Source organism: Eubalaena glacialis, chromosome 3, assembly GCF_028564815.1.
Source record: "Eubalaena glacialis isolate mEubGla1 chromosome 3, mEubGla1.1.hap2.+ XY, whole genome shotgun sequence".
NCBI lineage: Eukaryota > Metazoa > Chordata > Mammalia > Artiodactyla > Balaenidae > Eubalaena > Eubalaena glacialis.
The window spans coordinates 159,164,250-159,185,763 of NC_083718.1; the positions used below are offsets into that span (position 1 = coordinate 159,164,250).

Here is a 21,514-nt window from a genome sequence, read left to right on the forward strand (position 1 = left end):
CATATGTAACCACCATGTGAAATGGTAGGAAATTAGCTTACGATCTCAAGCCCCTTTGAGAAGCTGACAAACGCTCCAAGGTGGAGGGGAGGCTTCTGCCTCTCTTCCCATCTTTACTCTTTCCCAGGAGGGGAAACAACTCATGTGACTTCTTGGATTTGAGGATACGTGTGTCACATTTACTAGTAGGAAATGCAAAGTCACAGGCACACATACAGCTCCTTCTGGCTCCTTGTGCGCAGGCAGCGGCGGGTACGCCGAGGCAGAGCTTGCCTCCCTGGAGCAGGCCCGGCATTCCCGTCCCTGCTCTGCTCACCTGTTCTAAGAGCGCTGAAGCTCCTACTGCCTTCGGGCAGACAGCAAGATTGGGACGGGGTCGGGGAGGGGGTGGGGTGGGGGTGGGATCGAGTCTTATGCTCGGGACTCAAGTCTCAGAGAGGCTGCCTTAGGGCACGGGGACCCGGCACCGCTATTTTATTTTTCCCACCTGTCACTGTCCTGGTGCAGGGCCTCCTCAGGAATCCCAGGGAAAGGAGGAACAGGAAGACCAAGATCTGGCTGGGGCATCACTGTGTCAGACAAATACCAAGTAACCACAACTGCAGCCCGTCTCTCAAATAAAAGCCATGGCTCCCCGTCTCAGAAAAATCATACACAGGTACACACACACAACACGCCGCACACCACTGCCAAAGGGAGCAGGGTCCCTGAAAGCGAGGGCGTTTGGTGACTTGAGACTGAGACTCTCTGTGTGGGGCAAGAAGAGAGGAGAACCTCATAGACACCAACACTGAAGGGGTCGGTGGGAGCAGAGGAGCCTGCGGAGGAGACTGAGAACCAACAGTAAGAGCGATGAGGAGACGCAGGGAGGGCGTGATGCCATGGGAGACTGTGGGCCTTGGAGTCTGGGAGACCCACGTCCACATCCAGATTCCGCATCACGCAACCAGGGCGTGTCACAGGATTTCTTCAGGCCTCAAGTTCCTCGTGCATAACAGGAACGTCAAGACCACTTCCCAGATAGCCGTGATGACTAAATGAAGTGCTGTGCATTTTACAGCATCTGGCACCATGTCTGGCACATGGCAAGGGCTCAATAAATCTTGTCTGTTATGATTCTGAGTGTCACAGAAGCCAAGAGTGAAGCAGAGGGTGTGGCCAGCAATGTTAGAGGCCACACACAGGCCAGTTCACAGACATACACACACTCAAACGGGGGCCAGCTTTGTCCTTGGGTCCCCTGCAGGAGGGCAGTGGGTGTTGGAGGCCTTCCTACTGCTGGGTGACACTGCCAAGCCTGCCACCGGAACACAGCCCTGTTCCAGAAGGCCTATCCAAACGGCCCAAGGCCTCTCACATCTCGTTTCCCTGACCCACAGGACACAGCACAGAGGCCTATAAAGCCAGCCAATGACGCTGGCCTGGAATGGTCAAACCCCTCCTCAAGGCCACCTGTGGGCCGCATGCTTGGTTGAATCCCTCCTCCAGGAATGTCCCTGCCTCAGTCCAGCCTGGAGCCAGCTCATCTGCGTGGAGCCGCTGGTCTCCTGCTGATGCAACTCGTTCTGCTCTTGTCAGAACAGCCAGGAGCAACAGGGGGAAAGCATCTGGGAAGAAGTACCTGCCCAGCCGGGCTCCCACAGTGCTTGCCCGCGCCCTTGCAGGCTGCTTCTCCTGCAGCCTCTTCCTCCTTCTCTGTGGGGAGAGAAGCAGTCTGCATGCCAAGATGAGAGGTCTGGGAGTGGAGAGCCTGACCGTGGCTGGCTTTCTGCAGCCAGGAGTAAGGGCAGGTGTGTTCACTCCTGCCTACACCACCCCCCCACCCCCCCGCCGCCGCTGCTACTGCCTGAGGACAGGTCACCAGCTCACTGGGGTCACTCCAGGAGCCACCAGACCTCCTTGCCTCCATCGTGCCTTCCTTCAATTCCACACAAATCTGATCTTGACACTCTCAGGGCTAAAATTTTCAGAGGCTTTCCACCGCCCACTGAGACAGCTTGTCAGGATCATTAAGAGCACGGGTCTGTTTTTTTTTTTTTTTCCTTACTCAAAAGGAGTTTGTAACCCAGGAGGAAAGACAGGGCTGTGTACAAATATCTCAATACATGGTATAATTATTATGATATGAGAAAGAGCCAAAAAGAGGTTTAAAACATCTGCTATACTTATTTAAAATATATACAAAGAAGACATATCCCCAAAATGTTCACATGCATAAAACTTAAAATGGGAGGAAGAGCAAGGTGACATACCAAGGAAACTATAAGTAAAATGAAGTGGAGCTTGAAAAGAGAGCTATTTACAGATGTACAAAATATTTCAGAACTAATGATTAACCTGGATCAACCAATCAACAAATACATGAGTCTCTGTTATATATAAGCCATTTACTTTCTGTACAAATATATTCTATAATATTTCAGACATCAAATAACCCTCAAAACATTGATTACCATCATACAAAAAGAGACCTTTAAGAACATCTGGTCTGGGCGGGGGGTGGGGGGGATGAATTGGGAGGTTGGGATTGACATATATACACTATTGATACTGTGTATAAAATAGGTAACTAATGAGAACCTACTGTATAGCACAGGGAAGTCTACTCAATTCTCTCTGGTGAACTAAATGGGAAGGAAATCCAAAAAAGAGGGGATATAGCTGATTCACTTTGCTGTACAGTAGAAACTAACACAACATTGTAAAGCAACTATACTCCAGTAAAAATTAATTTAAAAAAATTTGCTTTCGGGGCTTCCCTGGTGGCGCGGCGGTTAAGAATTCGCCTGCCAATGCAGGGGACGAGGGTTCGAGCCCTGGTCCCGGAAGACTCCCACGTGCCATGGAGCAACTAAGCCCGTGCTCCACAACTACTGAGCCTGCGCTCTAGAGCCCGTGAGCCACAACTACCGAAGACTGCACGCCTAGATCCCGTGCTCTGTAACAAGAGAAGCCACCACAATGAGAGGCCTGCGCACCGCAACGAAGAGTAGCCCCCCGCTCGCTGCAACTAGAGAAAGCCCATGCACAGCAACGAAGACCCAATGCAGCCAAAAATAAATAAAATAAAATAAATTAATTAAAAAAAAGTGCTTTCGGGGGGAGGGATAAATTGGGAGATTGGGATTGACATATACATACTACTGTATATAAAATAGATAACTAATAAGGACCTACTGTATAGCACAGGGAACTCTACTCAATACTCTGTAATCACCTATATGGGAAAAGAATCTAAAAAAGAGTGGATATATGTATATAACTGATTCACTTTGCTGTACAGCAGAAACTAACACAACATTGTAAATCAACTATACTCCAATAAAAAACCAAAAAAAACCCCCAAAAAACAAAACAAAAAAGAACATCTGGTCTAATCCCCTCCTACAGAAACCAAGGCCCTGAAAGGTTTGTTTTCTTATCTAATCCATTTCCCCCAAGGGATCCAGCCACCACCATTCCTCCACAATGACTCAGACTTGAATGCTCACTCTCCCTTGATGGTTCCCTCTCCCAGGTCCCCAGGAACCTAGCAACACCAGGTCTGTGGCTCCTGTGCAGATCCATCCCACAACTGCCTCCTTCCCGCCTTCCTCAGCCCAACCCTGCTTGCGGATTGGGCTGCCCCAATAATTCTGTGGGTCTGCTTTTGAACCCTAACCACTAACTCTGTATCCCTCGGAAAGTTCTTTACCCTTTCAAAGTCTCATTATCATCATCTAAGAATATGGGAAATCAGGCTAGCTCCTTCTTCATAGTGTTTCTGTGCCATGAGAGTTACAAGTCACACACATAATGTTTGGCACAAAGGCAGCTCGTTAGCTTCTGCTATTGTTAGTCCGCAGGACAAAGTCCAAGCTCCTTGATGTGACTTTGGCTGACAAGACACTTCACCGTCTGTCCCGTCTACCCAGCCTCACCTCCAGCCATTGCCACCATGTCCGTGAAGGCTCAAATCCCTAAGATTTGTGGGGCTAGGGACAAAATTACAAATGGATGTCCACATACCACACGTCTAAGATTTAGATTCCAAATATGTGACAGTTACTAATCATGGTATCAAGCTGTTGAATAAAATATATTCTATCCTCCCTTGAAAAACGATCTGGAAGGCCAGGTTTGAATTGAGAATTCTGACTCCCGGAGACCCGTGCTGGCCCATGGTGTAGGGAGAGCTAGCCCCAGCCTGCCCTCCCGTTCCCTTCCCACCCTGGTCCCATCTCACGCTGTGGGAAGTACGTGTGCGGACTGCCCAGCTTACACATCCAAGTTCGGCTTACAGCCTCTGCAAACATCCCTGCTTGGACTTCGGAGTCTGCACAGGGAGGTGTGTTCTACCCTCAAGAGGACAGAAGTGGACTTGGCATTGCTGGGGCAAGAAATTCTGAGGTCTCCAGTACCTGGGGATGGTCTAGCAGGGGAGGATGGGACTGGGGTGGGCATTTCCCTCTGAGCCCTGAAGAGGGGCTCAGCAAGGCAAGCACTGACCTTCTCAGAAGGTGCTCGCCACTGCAGCGAGCACAGTGTGCCAGGGGCTGTCAGTGCACTGTCCCACTGGCTCCTTGCAGCGGTGTATCTGGGAGCCACCCCGGGAAGCTTTCACCATCCCCATTGTACAGAAGAGGAAAATGAAACTCAAGAGACGGGGCCTGAGGCAGAGGCATCCGTTCCTGATACTGAATCCAGTGCTGTTGCAGCGGCCCCACCCACACCAAAGGAGCAAGAGTGGGAGCGGCTGTGCTGGCTGGTCCAGGTGCCCGCAGCCTCTGCAGGGTCACTGGGCTGCTCCTTTATACTCCGTATGCTAGTTGAACCATACTTTTCATAATAAACCCCTTAGGTTATATTTGAGTTTGGCCATTATAATAACACTATAATAAAAACCTTTGTAGGCAGATTTTTCCTTCCCTTGGGGGATGGCTCCTGGTGCCAAGCGTCATTTCCTTTCCAAAAAGCTTGTCCCCAATTACACTCTGACTAGTAGCCTTTGAGAGCACCTGTCACTTGCACTCTTGCCAGAATCATGTATTACAATTTAAACACATTCCCTGAAGACATGATAGGTGATAAATGGCATCCTGTCGCCTTCACATGAATTTTCTGACTGCCAGGAAGGTTAAACATATTTCTGTGGTTTACTAGTTATATTTCCGTTGTTTACTAGTTATATTTCCTTCTGTGTGATCGGTTCAGTCTCCTGCTCATTAACTGCTGGGGTCCTAATGGTTTTCCTGTCAACTTTCATGATAATAACCATTTGTCATATTTCCTAGACATACTTTTCAAAGTTTTGTGGTATCCAGTCTTTTTTGGTTGTTGTTTAAAGTGTTCGTATATTATCAAATCTGATTTTTCCTAGCACTGCTGTCCCTTGAAAGTTCTCTTCCCTCTAGGGATGTGATTTCTATTCTACTTTCTTCAAAAGTACTACTTTCCTTTGGCTGTATTTTTATATTTTACTTTTTAATCTATTTGGAATTTATTTTGATGCATGCTATGAGGAGAGGGTCAGAAACCTTTTTGAAAGCTATATTTGGAAAAAGCAATGAACAAAAAGAGGAGTCGGCTTGGGGCTGGCTGTGTGATACCAACAGACAACTGAACGAGGCAGAGGCCAGGGACTGTTCAGTTTTCACTTTTTTTTATCAAGGAGAATGATCTCGGAACCTCAGAAAGAAGATCAAACATGGCTAAGAGGAGAGAGGTGCCCAGGAGAGGCAAGAGGGGAGCAAAAGGACGCAAGGGTCCGAATCTAAAAGAATGATCTCTGGGGCAACAGAGGAGGGAGGCGGCCTACTTGCGAGGAAAGAGCCCCCACTGAGAGTCAGAAGATCTGGGTTAGAATCCTGACTCTGCCACAAGTTCCTGCCTTCCTCTGGGTCTCAGTTTCCACATTTATTTATTCGTTTATGCATGCCAACTCTGTCGCAAACACTGCAGGCGGTGATGGGCGTACAGAGATAAACAGGACAGTCCCTGCCTTCCAGGGGCTTATAAGAGTTGATGGATAAGAGAACCCTTATGCATAACAGACTGATGAGTGTCGTGGGAGCTCAGAAAAGAAGCATCTAATACAGCCTCGGGAAGGGAAGCAGACAAAACATGGAGGTGTGAAATGGGCATATACTTTGGTATGGCCAGAGTGGAGAGTAATTTTGGGTGCAAGAAGGAGCGGTCAGGACAAGGAAGGGGTTGGAGGGCCCAGAGCATGGAGTGCTATGCTATGGAATTGGAATTTTACCCTGCAGGCCAGTGGTTCTCACACTTGAGTCTGTATCCAAATCACCTGGAGGGCTCATTAAACAGACTGCTGGGCCCACCCCCAGAGTTTCTCATTCACAGCCTAAGGTGGAGTCCCAAAATGCATTTCTGACAAGTTTCCAGGTGATACTGATGCTACTGGAAAGGAGAAGGCACTCTGAGAACTGCTGCATGTGGACAACGGGGACCCATTAAGCAGGAGAATGAACCAACCAGACAGACACTTTAGGATGATTCTTTTGGATACAGGTGCGGAGAATGGATTGGAGGGAGGCCTGATTGGATGCAGGGAGATAGGAAGCTGCTGAAATAATCCAAGGAAGACATTTTTAAAAGGGAGAACCACAGATCTGGAGGCTGCATGACTGAATAGAGAAGGCAGAGGAGATGGAAGAATTGAGCATGCTTCCCAGGATTTTAGCCATGAGTCTGTAAGAATCAAGGACTATCCCTAGAACTTACCATTGCATACAGTACACCGTAAATGCTCACTGAATATTTGCTGACAAGTTGTTCCTTTAAAGTGAGGCACTGGATTTAGAATCAGAAGGTCACTGCCATAGAGGGATAGGTTTGGAAGACAGACTGGAGAGCGTTGAGAAACAGAAGGGGGAAAATATGGAGATATGTATCGTGGACAGCTGATGACTCTTCCCAGAAACTTGAAAAAGAAGGGAAGGAGAAAGGGTGAATACCAGCTGAAGAGGGGGCTTTCTTTTTTTTTTTTTTGGCTGCGTTGTGGCATGCGGGATCTTAGTTTCCCAACCAGGGATTGAACCTGTGCCCCCTGCAGTGGAAGCGTGGAGTCTTAACCACCGGACTGCCAGGGAAGTCCCTGGGGCTTTCATTTTTGTGGTGAGAGAAATGAAAAAAAAAAATAGCTGAACAAATTTATAGATGTGAGAGGAAGATCCAGTAAAGAGGTAAGAAAAGAGATCAGTGAAAAAAGACAGTTCCTGAGAAGGTGGGAGGAGATGGCATCCAGAGCTGGGTCTGAGTTCACCTCTACCACTTAACTAGTTGTGTGATCTTAGCAAGTAACTCATCCTCTCTGTGCCTCAGTTTCCTAAACCCCAAGATGGGGATCATAATAGTACCTATCTAACAGGGTCATGGTGAAAACTGAATAAAGGAATTCAAAGGAAGCTGGCAAACTGAAGATCTTAATAAATGACGTCTATGATGAGGATGGTGGAAGGAGGGAGAGGAGGAAAAGAAGCAGGAGGAGGAAAAGGAGGAGGAATAATAACAAGGATCATGAGGGAAGTAAGCACGAGGCTATGGATGACGGTGATGAGGAGGAGCACAGGGGATGATGACGTGAGCCCCAGTCCCTGAGCACCTTTCATGGTAGGGGAGGAGCCATGGGCAGGATGCAGGATGGGGAATGTGCAGGGAGTCCTCCTGGCCCTCACAGGGGATAATGGATCTGTGAGAAAGAGCTGTGTCCACTGGAAATGGCTGCAAAGGAAATGGTATCCAGGAGAGCTTGTCTCAGAGGTTTGGAAAGGAGACTGTGGGGTGCGGAGCATCGAGCTGGCTCAGCAGAGGCCTTGTCAAGCGGTAGGAGGCAACGGTGTCTGCCAGCCTCACCACGCTTTCTAGGTGCCCTGCACGGAGTCTCCCCAGAGGCAAGGTGGTGTCCACACTGAGCTCCTGCTAGGCAGAGCCCATCCTAAGGCTCTGTATCCCTCTCAGGCCTGGACAGAGCACAGGTTTAGGTGCAGATGGACGTTCAGTCCCTGTCTCAGGCCTGGTCCAATAAGGCCTCACATGCGGGGACCTGGTGGCCATTTGCCTTGTGTTAGATTGCTAGCCCACCCCTGCGGCCTTTCACCAGAAGGTCCACGTCTCTCCTTCCTCTAGGCCTGGCCTCTGACCCCCGCTTTTAGGTCACTTCCTAGGTCAGGCCCTACAGTCGAGACAAAGACTTCACTCCCTAGTGCAACTGGGCTTTTCTAATAGCACCACCACCAATAATAATAATAAAATAATAAATAGTATTCATAATTGCCACAGACAGTACTTACTAAGTGTCAAGCACTATGCTAGGTGCTTCTATACTTCATCTTGTTTAATTTTTAAACCAACCCTGAAAGATGGGTAGTACTACTCCTGTTTTATGAAGTCTAAGGGGCCTAGGTGATTTGTCTAAGAACCCAGTTAACAAGTGACAGGGTCTAAATTTAAACCCGAGTCTGTATGACTCCAAGGCCTGAGCTGCTTTCTCCTCTTCAACCACGTTGTCTCTCAAATTCAAGGGCCCAGTCCCCCTGGGCATGAAGTGGGGCCCTGGCCGGCCTCTTAGATCCCTCCGACTTCCCCAAGGACTGAACAAAAGCTGGAAGGTCGGGCCTGGGTCAAGACTGTCCAGGGGCCAACCCCTAGCCCTTGTCCTCTCCTCCCTGCCTGCTAGGTTGGAACCACACCCACCAACCCAGCCCAGGCCTCAGGCCCAGAGGCCACTCAGCAGTGAGGCCAGCTTTCCAGTTTCCCAAGTGAGGATGAAGAGGACTGGGAAGGCAGCTCCCTGGGGCTCTGAAGTGCTGGGTCACCAGCATCCTGGGGCACAGTGGGGGAGTCAGGCAGAGGCAGGGGACACAGCACGAGAAGCTCTGCCTCTCACATGCCCCGTCCTCTCCAGGTCCCAGGGCTCCGTCCTCAGGACCACAGACAGGGCGTCTCCAGCCTTCATCAAACACCAGGAGGAGGATGCTCAGGGCACAGCACCTACTACACTGCATTATAACTCTGGTTCGGGGACTGTCTCTCCCATTAGACCAAGTGACTTTCTATTTCCAGGGAGCAGCACAGTGACAGCACAGAGAACACCTGACGATGCCTGGCAAATGAGTAAGCGCGTGGAGGGATGGAGCCAGATGTGCCTCTGAGAAGAACTTCACAAGAGCTGGAGGCCGCCCCTCCCTCCATGGCCCACATGTATCTGCATCGCCATGTCCCCAGCTCCTCCCCTCCCCCTGACCTCAGCTTCCCCACTCAGTAGTCCGCTGGTGCTCCTCTGAGCTGCCCCGAGCACACAAGGCCTGCTGGGAACTCCTCCACCTGCTTGATGGCTTGGCCTCCTGGGATCTGAGAGATAAAGGGCCTTTAAAGGTAACTTGTTGAGAGTTAGCGGTGCTACTGCCCAGCGAATCAGGAAATCAAACAGCCACAAATGGTGACGAGGACGGCTCCCACGTGGATGAAGAAAGCATGGTTAGCTCTAACACAGGCTGTTTTTGGGCTGTTTGGTCTTCCTTTCCTATATCTTTTCCCTTCTCATACCCTGTCAGGACTCCTGGGAATCAGGAAGTTACACAGGCAGTGAGCGACTGCTCACACAGCGAGCGGCAGGCAGCGGCCATGACTGAGGCCTAACACCTGTCCCAGCCCTGCCCAGCTAGGCCTTGGCTCCCAAACACAGAGCTGCCTCCTGCCAGAATTCTGCAGGTGAGGCTCCAGACAGGTGCAGAGAGCTCTCCAGTAGCCCAGGGGCTGCATGGTTAGAAACATAACTGCAGGAGCAGGGCAAGCCTGCAGCTGGGCACCAGACAGGAGGGGGCCTGGAGAAGCAGCCTCTCCCACATTTACCTGGGTCTCAGATCCCAGAGAAGTGATGTAGGGCATGAGAGGTCCTGTGAAGGCATTAGCCCTGGGCTCGGGGTGGAGGAGGGCACTAAAGAGGCTTCCAGGTTAACCAAAAGGGCCTGGGCGGGCCCACTCGGGCGAGGCCGTGGGCATCACTGGTTTTCCTCTGGCAGCTCACTCTAAAGGCCCCAATTATCTTTGACTTTGGAGCCAAGGAAGCCTCATGAACTTCAGAGGACTCCTTCCCAGCTCCCCTCTCCCCTTTCCACTCACATCTCCCAACCCTGGGAAGGAGTCCTCACCAAGGACCACGGGCCTGGTCCTAGATCCCTGGGCATGGCCGCAACAGGACACAGACATCGGCACAATGAGCGTGTGCCTGAGCACGGCCCACACCTCTTCATCCCAACTGCTCCAGTGAGTTCCTTGAACAGGCCTGCCGCCAAGGCCAGGCCAGGCAGTAAGCTCCTGAGTCTTTCAGGGAGAAGTGAGGCCCTGCTGTCTTCTCCCTGAGTGGCCTGAGTATACTGAGTCTTCCAACTCTAGTTGGCTTCCTTCCTTTTCTTCTTCCTTTCCTGACTCCCTTGGATGACTTGTAAGAGTCTTGAATTAACTGTCCTTGGTGTTCTTGGAAGGATCATGTGACAACACCCACCTGGCTGGCACGGACCCACCCTTTGGCCTGGCCTCCTGATATGGGTCGCCTGTCCTATCCCAGTCTGCCCAGCAAGAAGCAGGATCTGGTGTTTGAGCCAATTCCAGATCATTTGTGGTGGCTGGGCATTGAGGGGTAAGAAAAGCAAAGGGGATCAGGGCCCTGCCCTCCAGGAGCTCCTTTGACAGGTGTCGATGAGCAGAGGAAAGGATATGCCAGGAGGGGGTGGGAAGATGGGCAGAAGGCAGGGTGAGGAAGCATCCCACAGGCTCTCTGGGGCTCCCCAGGGCAGACCCAATTTCCTCCCATTTCTCCCTTAAAGGTGCCTACCTGTGATCCCAATTCTCTTGCCTTCAAGACAAAGAGAAGGGCTCTGAGGACACTAGTCGCTCAGGTCCTAGGGTTCTGAAAACGGAGGGGTGCTCCCTCAGCCCCCACATGCTGCCTAGTGTGCGTGGGCAGCTGGCTTGCTCGCCGCTGGGGCTGGCTAAGGTCAAACCCTTTCCTCCCCTCTGGGGACCCTGGCTGCCACATTCAGCCTGGCTCTGAGATGGGCTCCCCTTTCCCCGCTGTCCCACCTACCTGAATTTCTGGACCTGACTTCTGTCTTCGCTCTCGCTTGCTACCTACTTGACACTGCCTGCACTTGGCCTTGCTTGGGAAAAGGCTGTGGAGTTAAACCAAATTGCACTGAGACGTCCATAGGCAGGAGAAGCTGTTCCAGCCCCCCAGCTCTCCTCTAAACCTCCAGGAAGAACAACTAGCTTCTTACTGTAGGCGGAGCGCTGTCTGTCATCATTCTCCTCTGGTAAGAGGCTTGTATTGGAAGATGAATGGCCTGAACTCTGCAGTGCCCCTCCCCTGGGGTGGCTGGTGACAGCTGGTTGAGGGGAGAGGGGGAATGAGCCTGGAAAAGTTGGTCCAGAGCTGAGAAACAGAGAACTCAGGAGGGGACTCACTGGGTGGTCCAGTAAGGAGCAGTCTGACCCTACTTGGCCATATAAGCTCTCTAAAGAAACGGGCCCAGACCCTTGCCTGCCTAGACCAATAAGTACAGGATCTGGCCATTCCCAGAGTGGAACCAGACTCAATGGCAGGTTGGGGACACAACCACAAGTCAGTGGTAAAAGCACAAAGTGGAGAGAGGTCAGGACTTACAAGTTTGGGAACTGGCACCCTCAAGTTGAGGGGTCTGCTATCCCTGTGGAATGGCCCCAGGGTCCAAATAAGGCCTTCTTCCCCTGGCTGGGAATGAGGGGGGACCCACATGACCACAGTCAGAGACACCTCACAGAGGGTAAGAGGGACTTGGGGGCAAGTAGAAAGTGAGGGCGGGGGCTGTGAAGATCAGCAGTAAAGCTGGGTCTAGCCGGGCGACAGCTCTCCATACCGGGGAGCTAAGGCCAGGGAAGGGTCCACAGGGTCTGCTGAAGAGGCACCTGGGGTCTGGCTAGAGAAGGCTGAGGAAGGACCTGCAGCCTGGGTCTCTGGAGGCAGGTAGCAGATAGCAGGCACATCAGCTCCAGGAGTCTGGGCCAGTGGCCTTGGCATCTCCTGGCCTCTCTGCCCCTTGGTTGCATCTGGGTCCTTAATGCTTCTTTTGAAAGGTCCTACTTGTTCTTTGCCTGGTTCAGGGAAAGGGGCTGACTTGGAAGCTGGGCAGGGCCAGGGCAAGAGGGGAAGGAGCTGGGGCACAGGGAGCTCACCACTCTCTCCTTGTAGACGATGTACTTTAACCACTTGAAGTCCTGCCACTTGAAGCCAGCGAGGACAAAGAGAGAATCACGTTCATATTGCTCAGGCCGCTGCATGGCACCCTCAGGGTAGGTGATGCGCAGTGTAGTTTTGCTGCCCACGTCCTTCTCAAAGCCTTTCACTGGTGCTGAGTTCAGTCTGCAGAGAGTGGGCCCAGTCAGAGACTGCCTTGGGCTCACTGCATGTGGTCTGTAGGCCTGTGTGTGGGGAGGCACCATGACCCCAGAATACCCCAGGTGCAGAGGATAGGTAGCCCAGGCCACCTGGTGCCACCTGGCTTTCCATTCCAAAGCCCTCCAACCCAGGGTTCTTCTTGAGGCTTCTACTGACCTCCAGCCCAATGGGCCAGATGGACAGACAGTTCTCAGTGGGCTCAGGGACCAGGACATGAAGGTGCCTGAGGCACTGCTTTGAGGAGCTCACCTGACCACAATGTCATAGTCATCAATTCGTGACCCCAGAGACTTGTTGGCAAGGACACCTCCATTGCCCACGATGATGCAGCGGCGGCAGCTGAGGCTGAGGGGACAGACGCAGAGACCTCTGGAGAGCTGTCCACCAGGTCTCCTCTCCCCGTGCCCCTTTGGCCCCTGACCCCATGCCCTTGGCCAGGCACGGGCTGGGACAGAGGAGGCAGACCAGTGAGCTTCTGGCAGCATTTCTGAGAGGCCAGAACCACACTGCGGAGAGCTGGGCCACTCAGGGCTCTCAGATACCCCTGGTCCCTGACACTTCTCCAGGGAAACATGGGTGTGGAAGGGGCTTGGGCACTAGCTCTGGGGTGGTGAGGAAGGAGCTCTGGTAAGATGGCATTCTGGGTTAAAGACTCCCCAAGGGTTAGTGGGTTTGGGCCGCCTTCAGGGGAGAGGGAAAAGTGGGCTGAGCTTGAGGGCTACGCTAGAGAAGCAAGAACAGAGGAATGAGCCTGGAGGCTCCAGGACTCAAGGCTGGACTTATTTTTAACTCAGAAGCCCCCATGCACCCAGTAGCCACCTGAGGACCCTACTCACTTTGCTTCTCGCACCTCTGACCCTGGGGCTTCCCCCACCTAGGGTCTGTTGGCTTCAGAGCTGTCACTGCCTCCTGGATTTAAGCCCCTTCAGCTGCCCCAGCACCCAGCCACTCAGTCCCAGTGCTGAGCTGATCCCAGCCCAGGACGTTCAGTTCTTACCCTCGGATCTCTGCTGCCTGAGGACTGAGATGTCTTGCCAACTGCTTATAGCCCACGGGGGTGGCCAGTCCAGTGCGGTGGCCCCGCTTCCCTGCTCACCCACCCCAGTGTGTACACGTGTGTGGGTGTGTGGGTATGCTGGAGAATCTGCCCAGGTCCAGGGAAGGCCAGCTGGGCCTCAGCCCCTCTGCACACGCTGGTCAGCAGAGGGGCAGGATACTGGGCAGTGAGTGGCTCACCTGTCCAAGGCAGGGGTCAGGTGGTACTCTTTGGTGACGGACAAGATGGCTTTGATCAGATTATCTGTGGACAGAGGAGGGAGGCAACTGTTACAGGGTCGCTTAAGGGTTCCCATGAGATGTTTGCCGATGAGCCGATTTGAAGGCACATGGTCCTGGGGCTAGGGTGGACGTGAAGGTTGGGGAGGGAGCTCCGGACACAAGGCTGGGCCACTGGCCTAACTTTCTCCCTGAGATAGGAGATGGAGGCAGGAGAAGAGGCGGCAAACACATCTCTGCCTGGAGCCAGCCCCCGGCACCCGTGCACAGCTCCTTCCTCAGGCTTCCCTGACCCTTCCTTGGCAGTCTCGGCTGGCTGTCGGAGGCTCTGCCATCAGGCCCTGGGACATGCGCCCCCAGGCGTGGGCCTTGCCTGGAGCTGGGGCATCTCAGTGTCCCCCAGAATGGCAGTGCCGGTCAGAGGCAGAGACCACGTGCTCACTTCTGTGCCCCCACCAAGCAGACACCAGGAAGCAAACAAGGAGCCAACCAGTGGTGAAGAGCTGGAGTGCTCCCAGCCAGCTCCCCGGGTCAGGCCACTCCGCCTCATTTTCTGATACCATCTTCCCCTCCCTTCCTCCCTCTAACACTGCTGACCTCTAATCCTGTTCTTGCCAGGCTGTCTCTACCTCCTTACCTCTTCAAGCCCTGTGGCCTGGCATCTGCCCACCTGCACTCCGCTCAGGCTGCCCCTCAGCAAGGGCCCCGTGACCTCTGTGCTCTCAGATCCTGTGACCATATTCAGACCTCATTCTTCTTGACCTCTCTCTGGTTTTGGCAGTGATGACTGCTCTCTTTTCAAACTCTGGTATAATGAGAGCATTATAATATAACAGATAATGATATCAGCCTTGGACTCAAATCCTGGCTCTGCTGCTTATGAGCTCTGTGACCTTCGATAAATCGCTTACGTTCTTTGAGCTTTAGTTTCCTCATCTTCCAAATGAAGATGGTAATTCCTGCTGTGCAGAATTGTTAGGAAGGTAAAAAGGTAATGTACATAAAGACCTAAAGATAAGTAAGTCGGTACAATCACAGTGAAAAGCATCTTAATATCAAGTAAAGATGTAGCTGTGCATAGACTAACATCTTGCAACTCTACTCCTAGGTGGAGAGCATCAGAAAACTCACACATTTGTTTAAGGAGACTTGTACAAGAATGTTCATTGCAGAACTGTTGGTAATAGCGAAATGTTGGAGGCAACCTAAAAGTCCACCGAAGGAAAACAGATTAAATGTGGTACATGGAATACTACACAGCAGTTGCAAAATCAATGACCTAGAGTTATGTGTACCAGTACAGATACATCTGAAAAGTGTAAGCAAAAAAATCAATTTGAAAAATACACACACACAAGTACGATATACAATACTGTTTGTAAAGTTCAAAAACATGCAAAAACCATGCCATATTTTAAACAGATATATAAATATGCTGTAGAAATATATAAACAGGCATGGAATGACAACCAGGATACTGGTCTCCTGGAGAAGGCGGGGAACGGAGGGGGAAGGGCTACACAGAGCTTGAGTCGTATCTCAAGTTTTATTTCTGAAGCTGGGTACAAGAGTACGTGGGTCCTTATTATATTAGTTTTTATGCTTTTTTATATGCCTGAAATACTTCATGTAAAGAAAGGATGCCTCTGAAATTAAACACAGCAACCTCGTAATTCTTTTAAAAGATGGACTGGGCGACACTGTCAGATGCAGCCAAGATGTCAAGTTAAGGACTGAAAAGTATCCTTTGGATCTCCTGGGGGCACTGAGCAGTTTCACTGAAGTGGTGAGGGGAGAAGATATTCTTCAAGAGTAAATGGTGAGTAAGAGGAGACAGTTGGCACGGGCAATCTTTCTAGAAGTCGAATGAGAAAGGGTAAGGAAACAAACCTTTAAGGAAATGTTCTGTACTAAGTGTCTTCAGATACACTTTATGGTGGGCCTCGGGGAAGGTCACAGGTCCCTTCCTTTTCCCACCTCCAATTTCACCTCTAAGGAAAAGCATACTGCTGCTAACTGGCCAAGGCCAAGGATATGGATTGGGTTTTTGTTTTCTAGGAGGGGAACCTTAGCAGAATGGTCATAACTATGGGGTGCTTTTTCTTGCTGGATGATGGGCTCTGTGTCGGCCTTTCCTGCCCTTCATAGCTTAGCAGGATCAGAATCTTGAGTGAGGATTTAGGAGAAAAGTTAGGCTGCTTGGCTACCTGCACCCATGAAAAAGGAGTTCTTCATGTGGTTCAACCCAACCCATGAGATTTGTGCTTGGAGGTTGAAGGTCAAAGCTCCAGTTCAAGAGTATCCTTTTGCTGGCCACTGTCTTCTTTTCAGGGAGGGGTGGGCCGGCTAAGTAGAGGGTTCAGGCGTTCTTGAGTCTGCTGGCCAAATGATATCACCCCTTTAACAGTTATCTTATTTAATTCTGACCACAACCTAATACAGTGGTATTATTCTCTCCATTTAACTGATGAAGAAACTAAAGCAAAACATGTTAGTAACTTGTCCACGGTCACAGCTAATAAAGAGGTAGTACTGGGACCGGATCCTTCTATGTCTGACGCTAAAGCTGAAACTCTACCATGCCATGAAATAGGGCAGGAACTTGACACGGAAAGAGAACTGTTAAACTCTCAGGGATGGGAAAGTCTTATGTCAGGAACTGCATGGGTGAGGTCCTTGAGGCAATAGAAGGGGACAGTTCTGAGGGTATAGGGGGAAAGGTTAGCCTTGGACAGGATAAAAAAGGACTGGAGGGGAGGCTAGGTTAAGGTGAAAAACATCAGGAGGGGATGATGGAGGGCCCTGGGGGCAGTCATCCGGATGGCCTCTATTTTCTCTGGGATTTCCCCCCTCATATCTAGTCCTCTAGCACTGCTGTCTCTGGCACCCCTTTTGTGTGATCTCACAGCACAGTGTTCTTCCCTCATCAGAGTCCTTACTGCACTCCAAGTACCTGTGTCTGCATTAGACTGGAGCTTTTTGAGGAGAGGAACCACATCTGTCTACTCCACTGTTGTGTACCTAGCCCCTGGCAAAGTGGTGGTTTCTGAGTAAACATTCCACTAAAGAAGTAAGAAAAAAGGAAGGACAGGAAAGAGGGAGAGAAGGTAGGGCATTGTTGAGAGGGTGGATTCCCAGCAGGGAGACTTCTGAGGGTACAGCCCTGTCCTGACAGTAGGGAGACAGCTTGGGGGATGAGATGTTAATGTAAAGTGGGGCAGGGTTCCCAACATACCTTGACCTTTGATCCCAAAAGGCGGCACAAATTCCCGGATCCTAGCCCACTTGCGGAAGGAGTCATCCAGGAACATGGGTGCTGGCTTGGAGAACCTGGAATACAACAGGGCTGTTGAGAGTCCCAAAGTGCACTAGGCTGCAGTGCTAAATGGCTTTTTGTCCATCTGTCTTGGCTGTGGATCCGCCAGAAGCCATCCTCCATGTTCCAGCATCTCCTCCCCACTCCAGCCTGCACATTGGGTAGCTGCTGTGCGGGGTCTGACAGATCCTGTTCAGTGGAGCCTGAGTGTGGAGGAGCAGGTCTGGCCAGTCCTTATGTGGCCAGCTGTAGGAGTGGAGAGACAAGATGCACTCAGCAGGATCAGCACCTCAGAGCGGGAAGCTCTCTGGCAGGTTATCCACATGTGCATCCATCAAATAGTCACTGCTGCCCACGCTGTTCCTGCAATCTGGGAACACGGAGATGAGACACTGTCCAGTGAGCAGAAAAATACCCCAAAATACAGCCCGTGCAGAGAGACAGAATTTGGGAGAGAATGCTGGGAGGTGGACCACCCAGGGTGAGGAGGAAGGAGAATTCACGGTGAGAGGGCAAAGCAGGTGAACAGCCATAGGAGTTAGAGGTTTGACAGAAGAAAAAAAATCACAGTATCCTGCAGCTGGGAGGCAGGGCTGAGGGGAGGCTTCAGACGGCAGAAGCCTGAGCACTCTTGCTGGCAGAGAGGAGGACCGAGGGAGCACCAAGCTCCACAGGAGGCGGCGGAGGGACAAGGAGTTTACGGGGAGGGGGAGTTTTGGTCTGGAGGAAAGATGGGAGGGAAAAGGGGGAGAGAAGGAGTCATGCGGCAATGCCAAGTTGTGGAGAGAAAAGGCAAGTCTTGCTCTTCTTGGGAAACCGAGGAGTGGGCAGGGCAGGGGGGAGGCTGGGGGGTGGGGGATGGCAGCAGAGGGATGCAGAAGGAAGTGAGGGCAGAGTGAGAAGGGACAGGAGGAACCAAGCTCTTCAGAGATGCTTGGACAGCACGACTTCACTTGGAACCTAGCACCCTGATTTTGAGACCTTTCAGGGAACCTAGCAGCCCGGGAGATGGCCAGCACCTGGTCACTTCCTGCGTGTTGACCTTGTGGCAGGGTGTGCTTAGGGCCTTCCTGGCTGAGAACGAAGGTGTGGAGGCCTAGGCCTCTGTGGCTGACTCTTGTTTCTAACAGCCTGAATCAGCCCACTGAAAAACTGAAGACTGGAGAAGGGGGCCTCCCAGCCCAGAAGCTAGAACTCACCGCCCCCCAGTGAACTCTAACCTCAGCATCCATTTCTCATTCCCATCATCACTAACACCATTACAATCACCAGACCAGGGGGAATAACAGCAGTAATCACTTGGAGGTCTATCATTACTAGAGATTTTGAAGTGAACTTGAAAGAGGCAGAAAACTTTCAGTGCTGCTCCCTCCCCATCCCTTGCTGCTAGGAAGAAACTGTCAACACATGATAGCGTGGGAGGGCTATTCCTGCACAGCGGCTTTCTTCTGGGCTTCTGAGTTAGCACACTTCTCCTCTGTGTAGAAGGGTCACTCATGTTTCTCATACCCAGTACACACAATCTAAGTGAATTAATACATTTGATGTTTTACCAGAGGCCCCGAGGATTCTGAGCAGAGGCCACAAAGTCCCTGGATAAGCCTGGGGCAAGAACCTCTCCTATGTCAGGACTGAGCTTATGAAAGTTTTGCAGTTTCTCAGTCAGGCATGGACATGATTTTATCTGCCTCCCAATATGTACTGCATGTCATATGCTAGGAAAATCTCCTAAGATCTAGCCAAATGGTCTCAACACATTTTTTCCTTGTCTTCTCTCTTCCCCCATCTTTTCAGCTGATGAGAAAGTTCATTATATTAATTTTTACTTAAACCCCCCCCCCCTTATTGGGCTTCCCTGGTGGCACAGTGGTTAAGAATCCGCCTGCCAATGCAGGGGACACGGGTTCAAGCCCTGGTCCAGGAAGATCCCACAGGCCGCGGAGCAACTAAGCCCGTGCGCCACAACTACTGAGCCTGCACTCTACAGCCCGCAAGCCACAACTACTGAGCCCATGTGCCACAACTACTGAAGCCTGCATGCCTAAAGCCCGTGCTCCGCAACAAGAGAAGCCACCGCAATGAGAAGCCCGCGCACCGCAAGGAAGAGTAGCCCCCACTCGCCACAGCTAGAGAAAGCCCGCGCGCAGCTACAAAGACCCAACGCAGCCAAAAATAAATAAATAAATAAAAAATTTAAAAACCCCTCATTTTTGGTGCTTATAAAGTGTTAATTTTGGAAAAAAATACAGATAGGCACGCACACACACACACAAGTAAAAAATACTCATAATCCTACAACACAGAGACAATTAACATTTGGTATATATCCATACTGACTTTCCTTTTCCCATATGATTTTTTAGATTGCTCTGTAGACTACTTTTTTCTCTTTATAATATTATGAAAATATTGCTATGCAAACGGACAGAACAAAAACCGTAAGCGGCTGGTAACCTGATTAAAAATAACTTCCCAAAATCAAATGTACAAGGATACACAAATGAAAAAATACGCTGAAACCATTTGATTTTATATTTATATCTCTTTTCTCATAAGTTGATATCCTTGTTTATAGTGATAGTAACATAATTAATTATTTGCTTTATCCTAATATATCCACATATAGATACATATATAAAATATGTAGAATAGTTTCAGAATAAAAACACCAGTATTATTACTAATACTACCATTACTAAAAATGATTTAGGGAATACCCCACTAGAGAAATACAGATAAATTACTTTGCTTTTGCAGAATTATATTGGAATAATCCTGCTGAGTTTACTTCATCAGCAATACACAGTTAAGTTCATTTGTTTCATTTTGCTTTTGCTTCTAGAGTTTGCTTACCCCTCATATTAATTTAACTTTGTTTTATGATGATATAAAACTATAGAATTCCAAAATTAAATTCACAAAGCAAGATATATTCAGAGAAGTCAAACTTTCATTTCTGTGTCCGACTCCTGTTACTTCTATTCCCATATAGTATTCATTTTTATTAGTTTTTATTTTTTCCTTTTTTTTTTTTTGGTATAAGCAAATACATAATGTGTGTATGTGAATTCCTATTCCCTTCTTCTTCTTCATTTTTTTTTTTTTAAATTGGGGTGTAGTTGCTTTACAATGTTGTGTTACTTTTTGCTGTATAACGAAGTGAATCATCTGTATGTATACATATATCCCCTCCCTCTTGGACATCCCTCTCACCCTCCACCCCCCATCCCACCTATCTAGGTCACCACAGAGCACTGAGCTGAGCTCCCTGCGCTATATAGCAGGTTCCCACTAGCTATCTGTTTTACACATGGCAGTGCACATACGTCAATCCCAATCTCCCAATTTATCCCACACCCCACAGCCCGTGTCCACATGTCTGCTCTGTATGTCTGCGTCTCTATTCCTGCCCTGTAGATAGGTTCATCTGTACCATTTTTCTAGATTCCACAAATATGCGTCAATATACAGTATTTGTTTTTCTTTCTCTGACTTACTTCACTCTGTATGACAGACTCTAGGTCTATCCACATCTCTACAAATGACCCAATGTTGTTCCTTTTTTATGGCTGAGTAATATTCCATTGTATATATGTACCACATCTTCTTTATCCATACATCTATATTCAATAAAAAGGTAACATATACAGTTTTACCTTTTGATTTTTTTCACTATACAATATATCCTGGTGATTACTGCATAGCAGTAGAGGTATATACTTGATTATACTCCATTATGGTTATGTACATATATCATTCAATCAGTCCCCTGGGTGGTTTCCAGTCTGTTGTAGAGTAGGTACCACTAACAGTGGTTACAGTGCATAACTTCATGCATATATCTTTTCTATTTGCCAATGTATCTTTGGAATAGATTCCTAGAAGTGGGTTTGCTGATCAAAGGGAAAGTGCATATATATAATTTTGCTCCATATTGCCAAACTCCCCTCCACCAGGATCACACCATTTCACATTACCCACCAGCAACAAATGACAGTGTCGTTTTCGCCACAGCCTCACCAACAGAGTACTGTCAAACATTTCAATTTTGCCAGTCTGACAGGAGAGGAACAGTATCTCAGTGTGGTTTTAATTTGCATTTCTTTTACTATGTGTGGAATTGAACCCTGTCATATATGGAAGGGCCATTTGTGAGTTTTGAATGAATTTTCTTCATATCTCTTGCCCATTTTTCCAAAAGGTTATGGGTTTTTTCTTCTTTTTCCCCCTAGCTTTATTATGATATAATTGACTATAATTGATATATAACACTGTATAAGTTTAAGGTGTACAACATGTTTTCATACACATATGTGACAATATGATTACTACTACAGCATTAGCTAACAATCTTCTTTTTTTTTAAGCTCTTTATATATTAAATATATAAACCCTCTGAGATACAGTTACAAATGTATCTCTATTGAGATATAAATTGAGTTTATTTATTCACTTGGCTTGTGGTGTTTTCCTTTCTTGCTTTCTTTTTC

The 21,514-nt window shown here is 49.4% G+C and overlaps 1 protein-coding gene across 2 annotated transcripts in view; it reads right to left on the reverse strand.

Annotated features, from left to right (window-relative positions):
- Nucleotides 1-21,514, reverse strand: part of ST3GAL3 (ST3 beta-galactoside alpha-2,3-sialyltransferase 3) — a 224,011-nt gene that overhangs the window by 10,691 nt on the left and 191,806 nt on the right. For both annotated transcript variants that reach the window (XM_061184331.1, XM_061184330.1), the window contains 4 exons: nucleotides 16,944-17,038; nucleotides 13,670-13,733; nucleotides 12,683-12,778; nucleotides 12,211-12,397 (listed from right to left, as the gene is read on the reverse strand). In XM_061184331.1, the coding sequence (XP_061040314.1) occupies nucleotides 12,211-12,397; nucleotides 12,683-12,778; nucleotides 13,670-13,733; nucleotides 16,944-17,038 (442 nt within the window). The remainder of the gene's footprint in view (nucleotides 1-12,210; nucleotides 12,398-12,682; nucleotides 12,779-13,669; nucleotides 13,734-16,943; nucleotides 17,039-21,514) is intronic.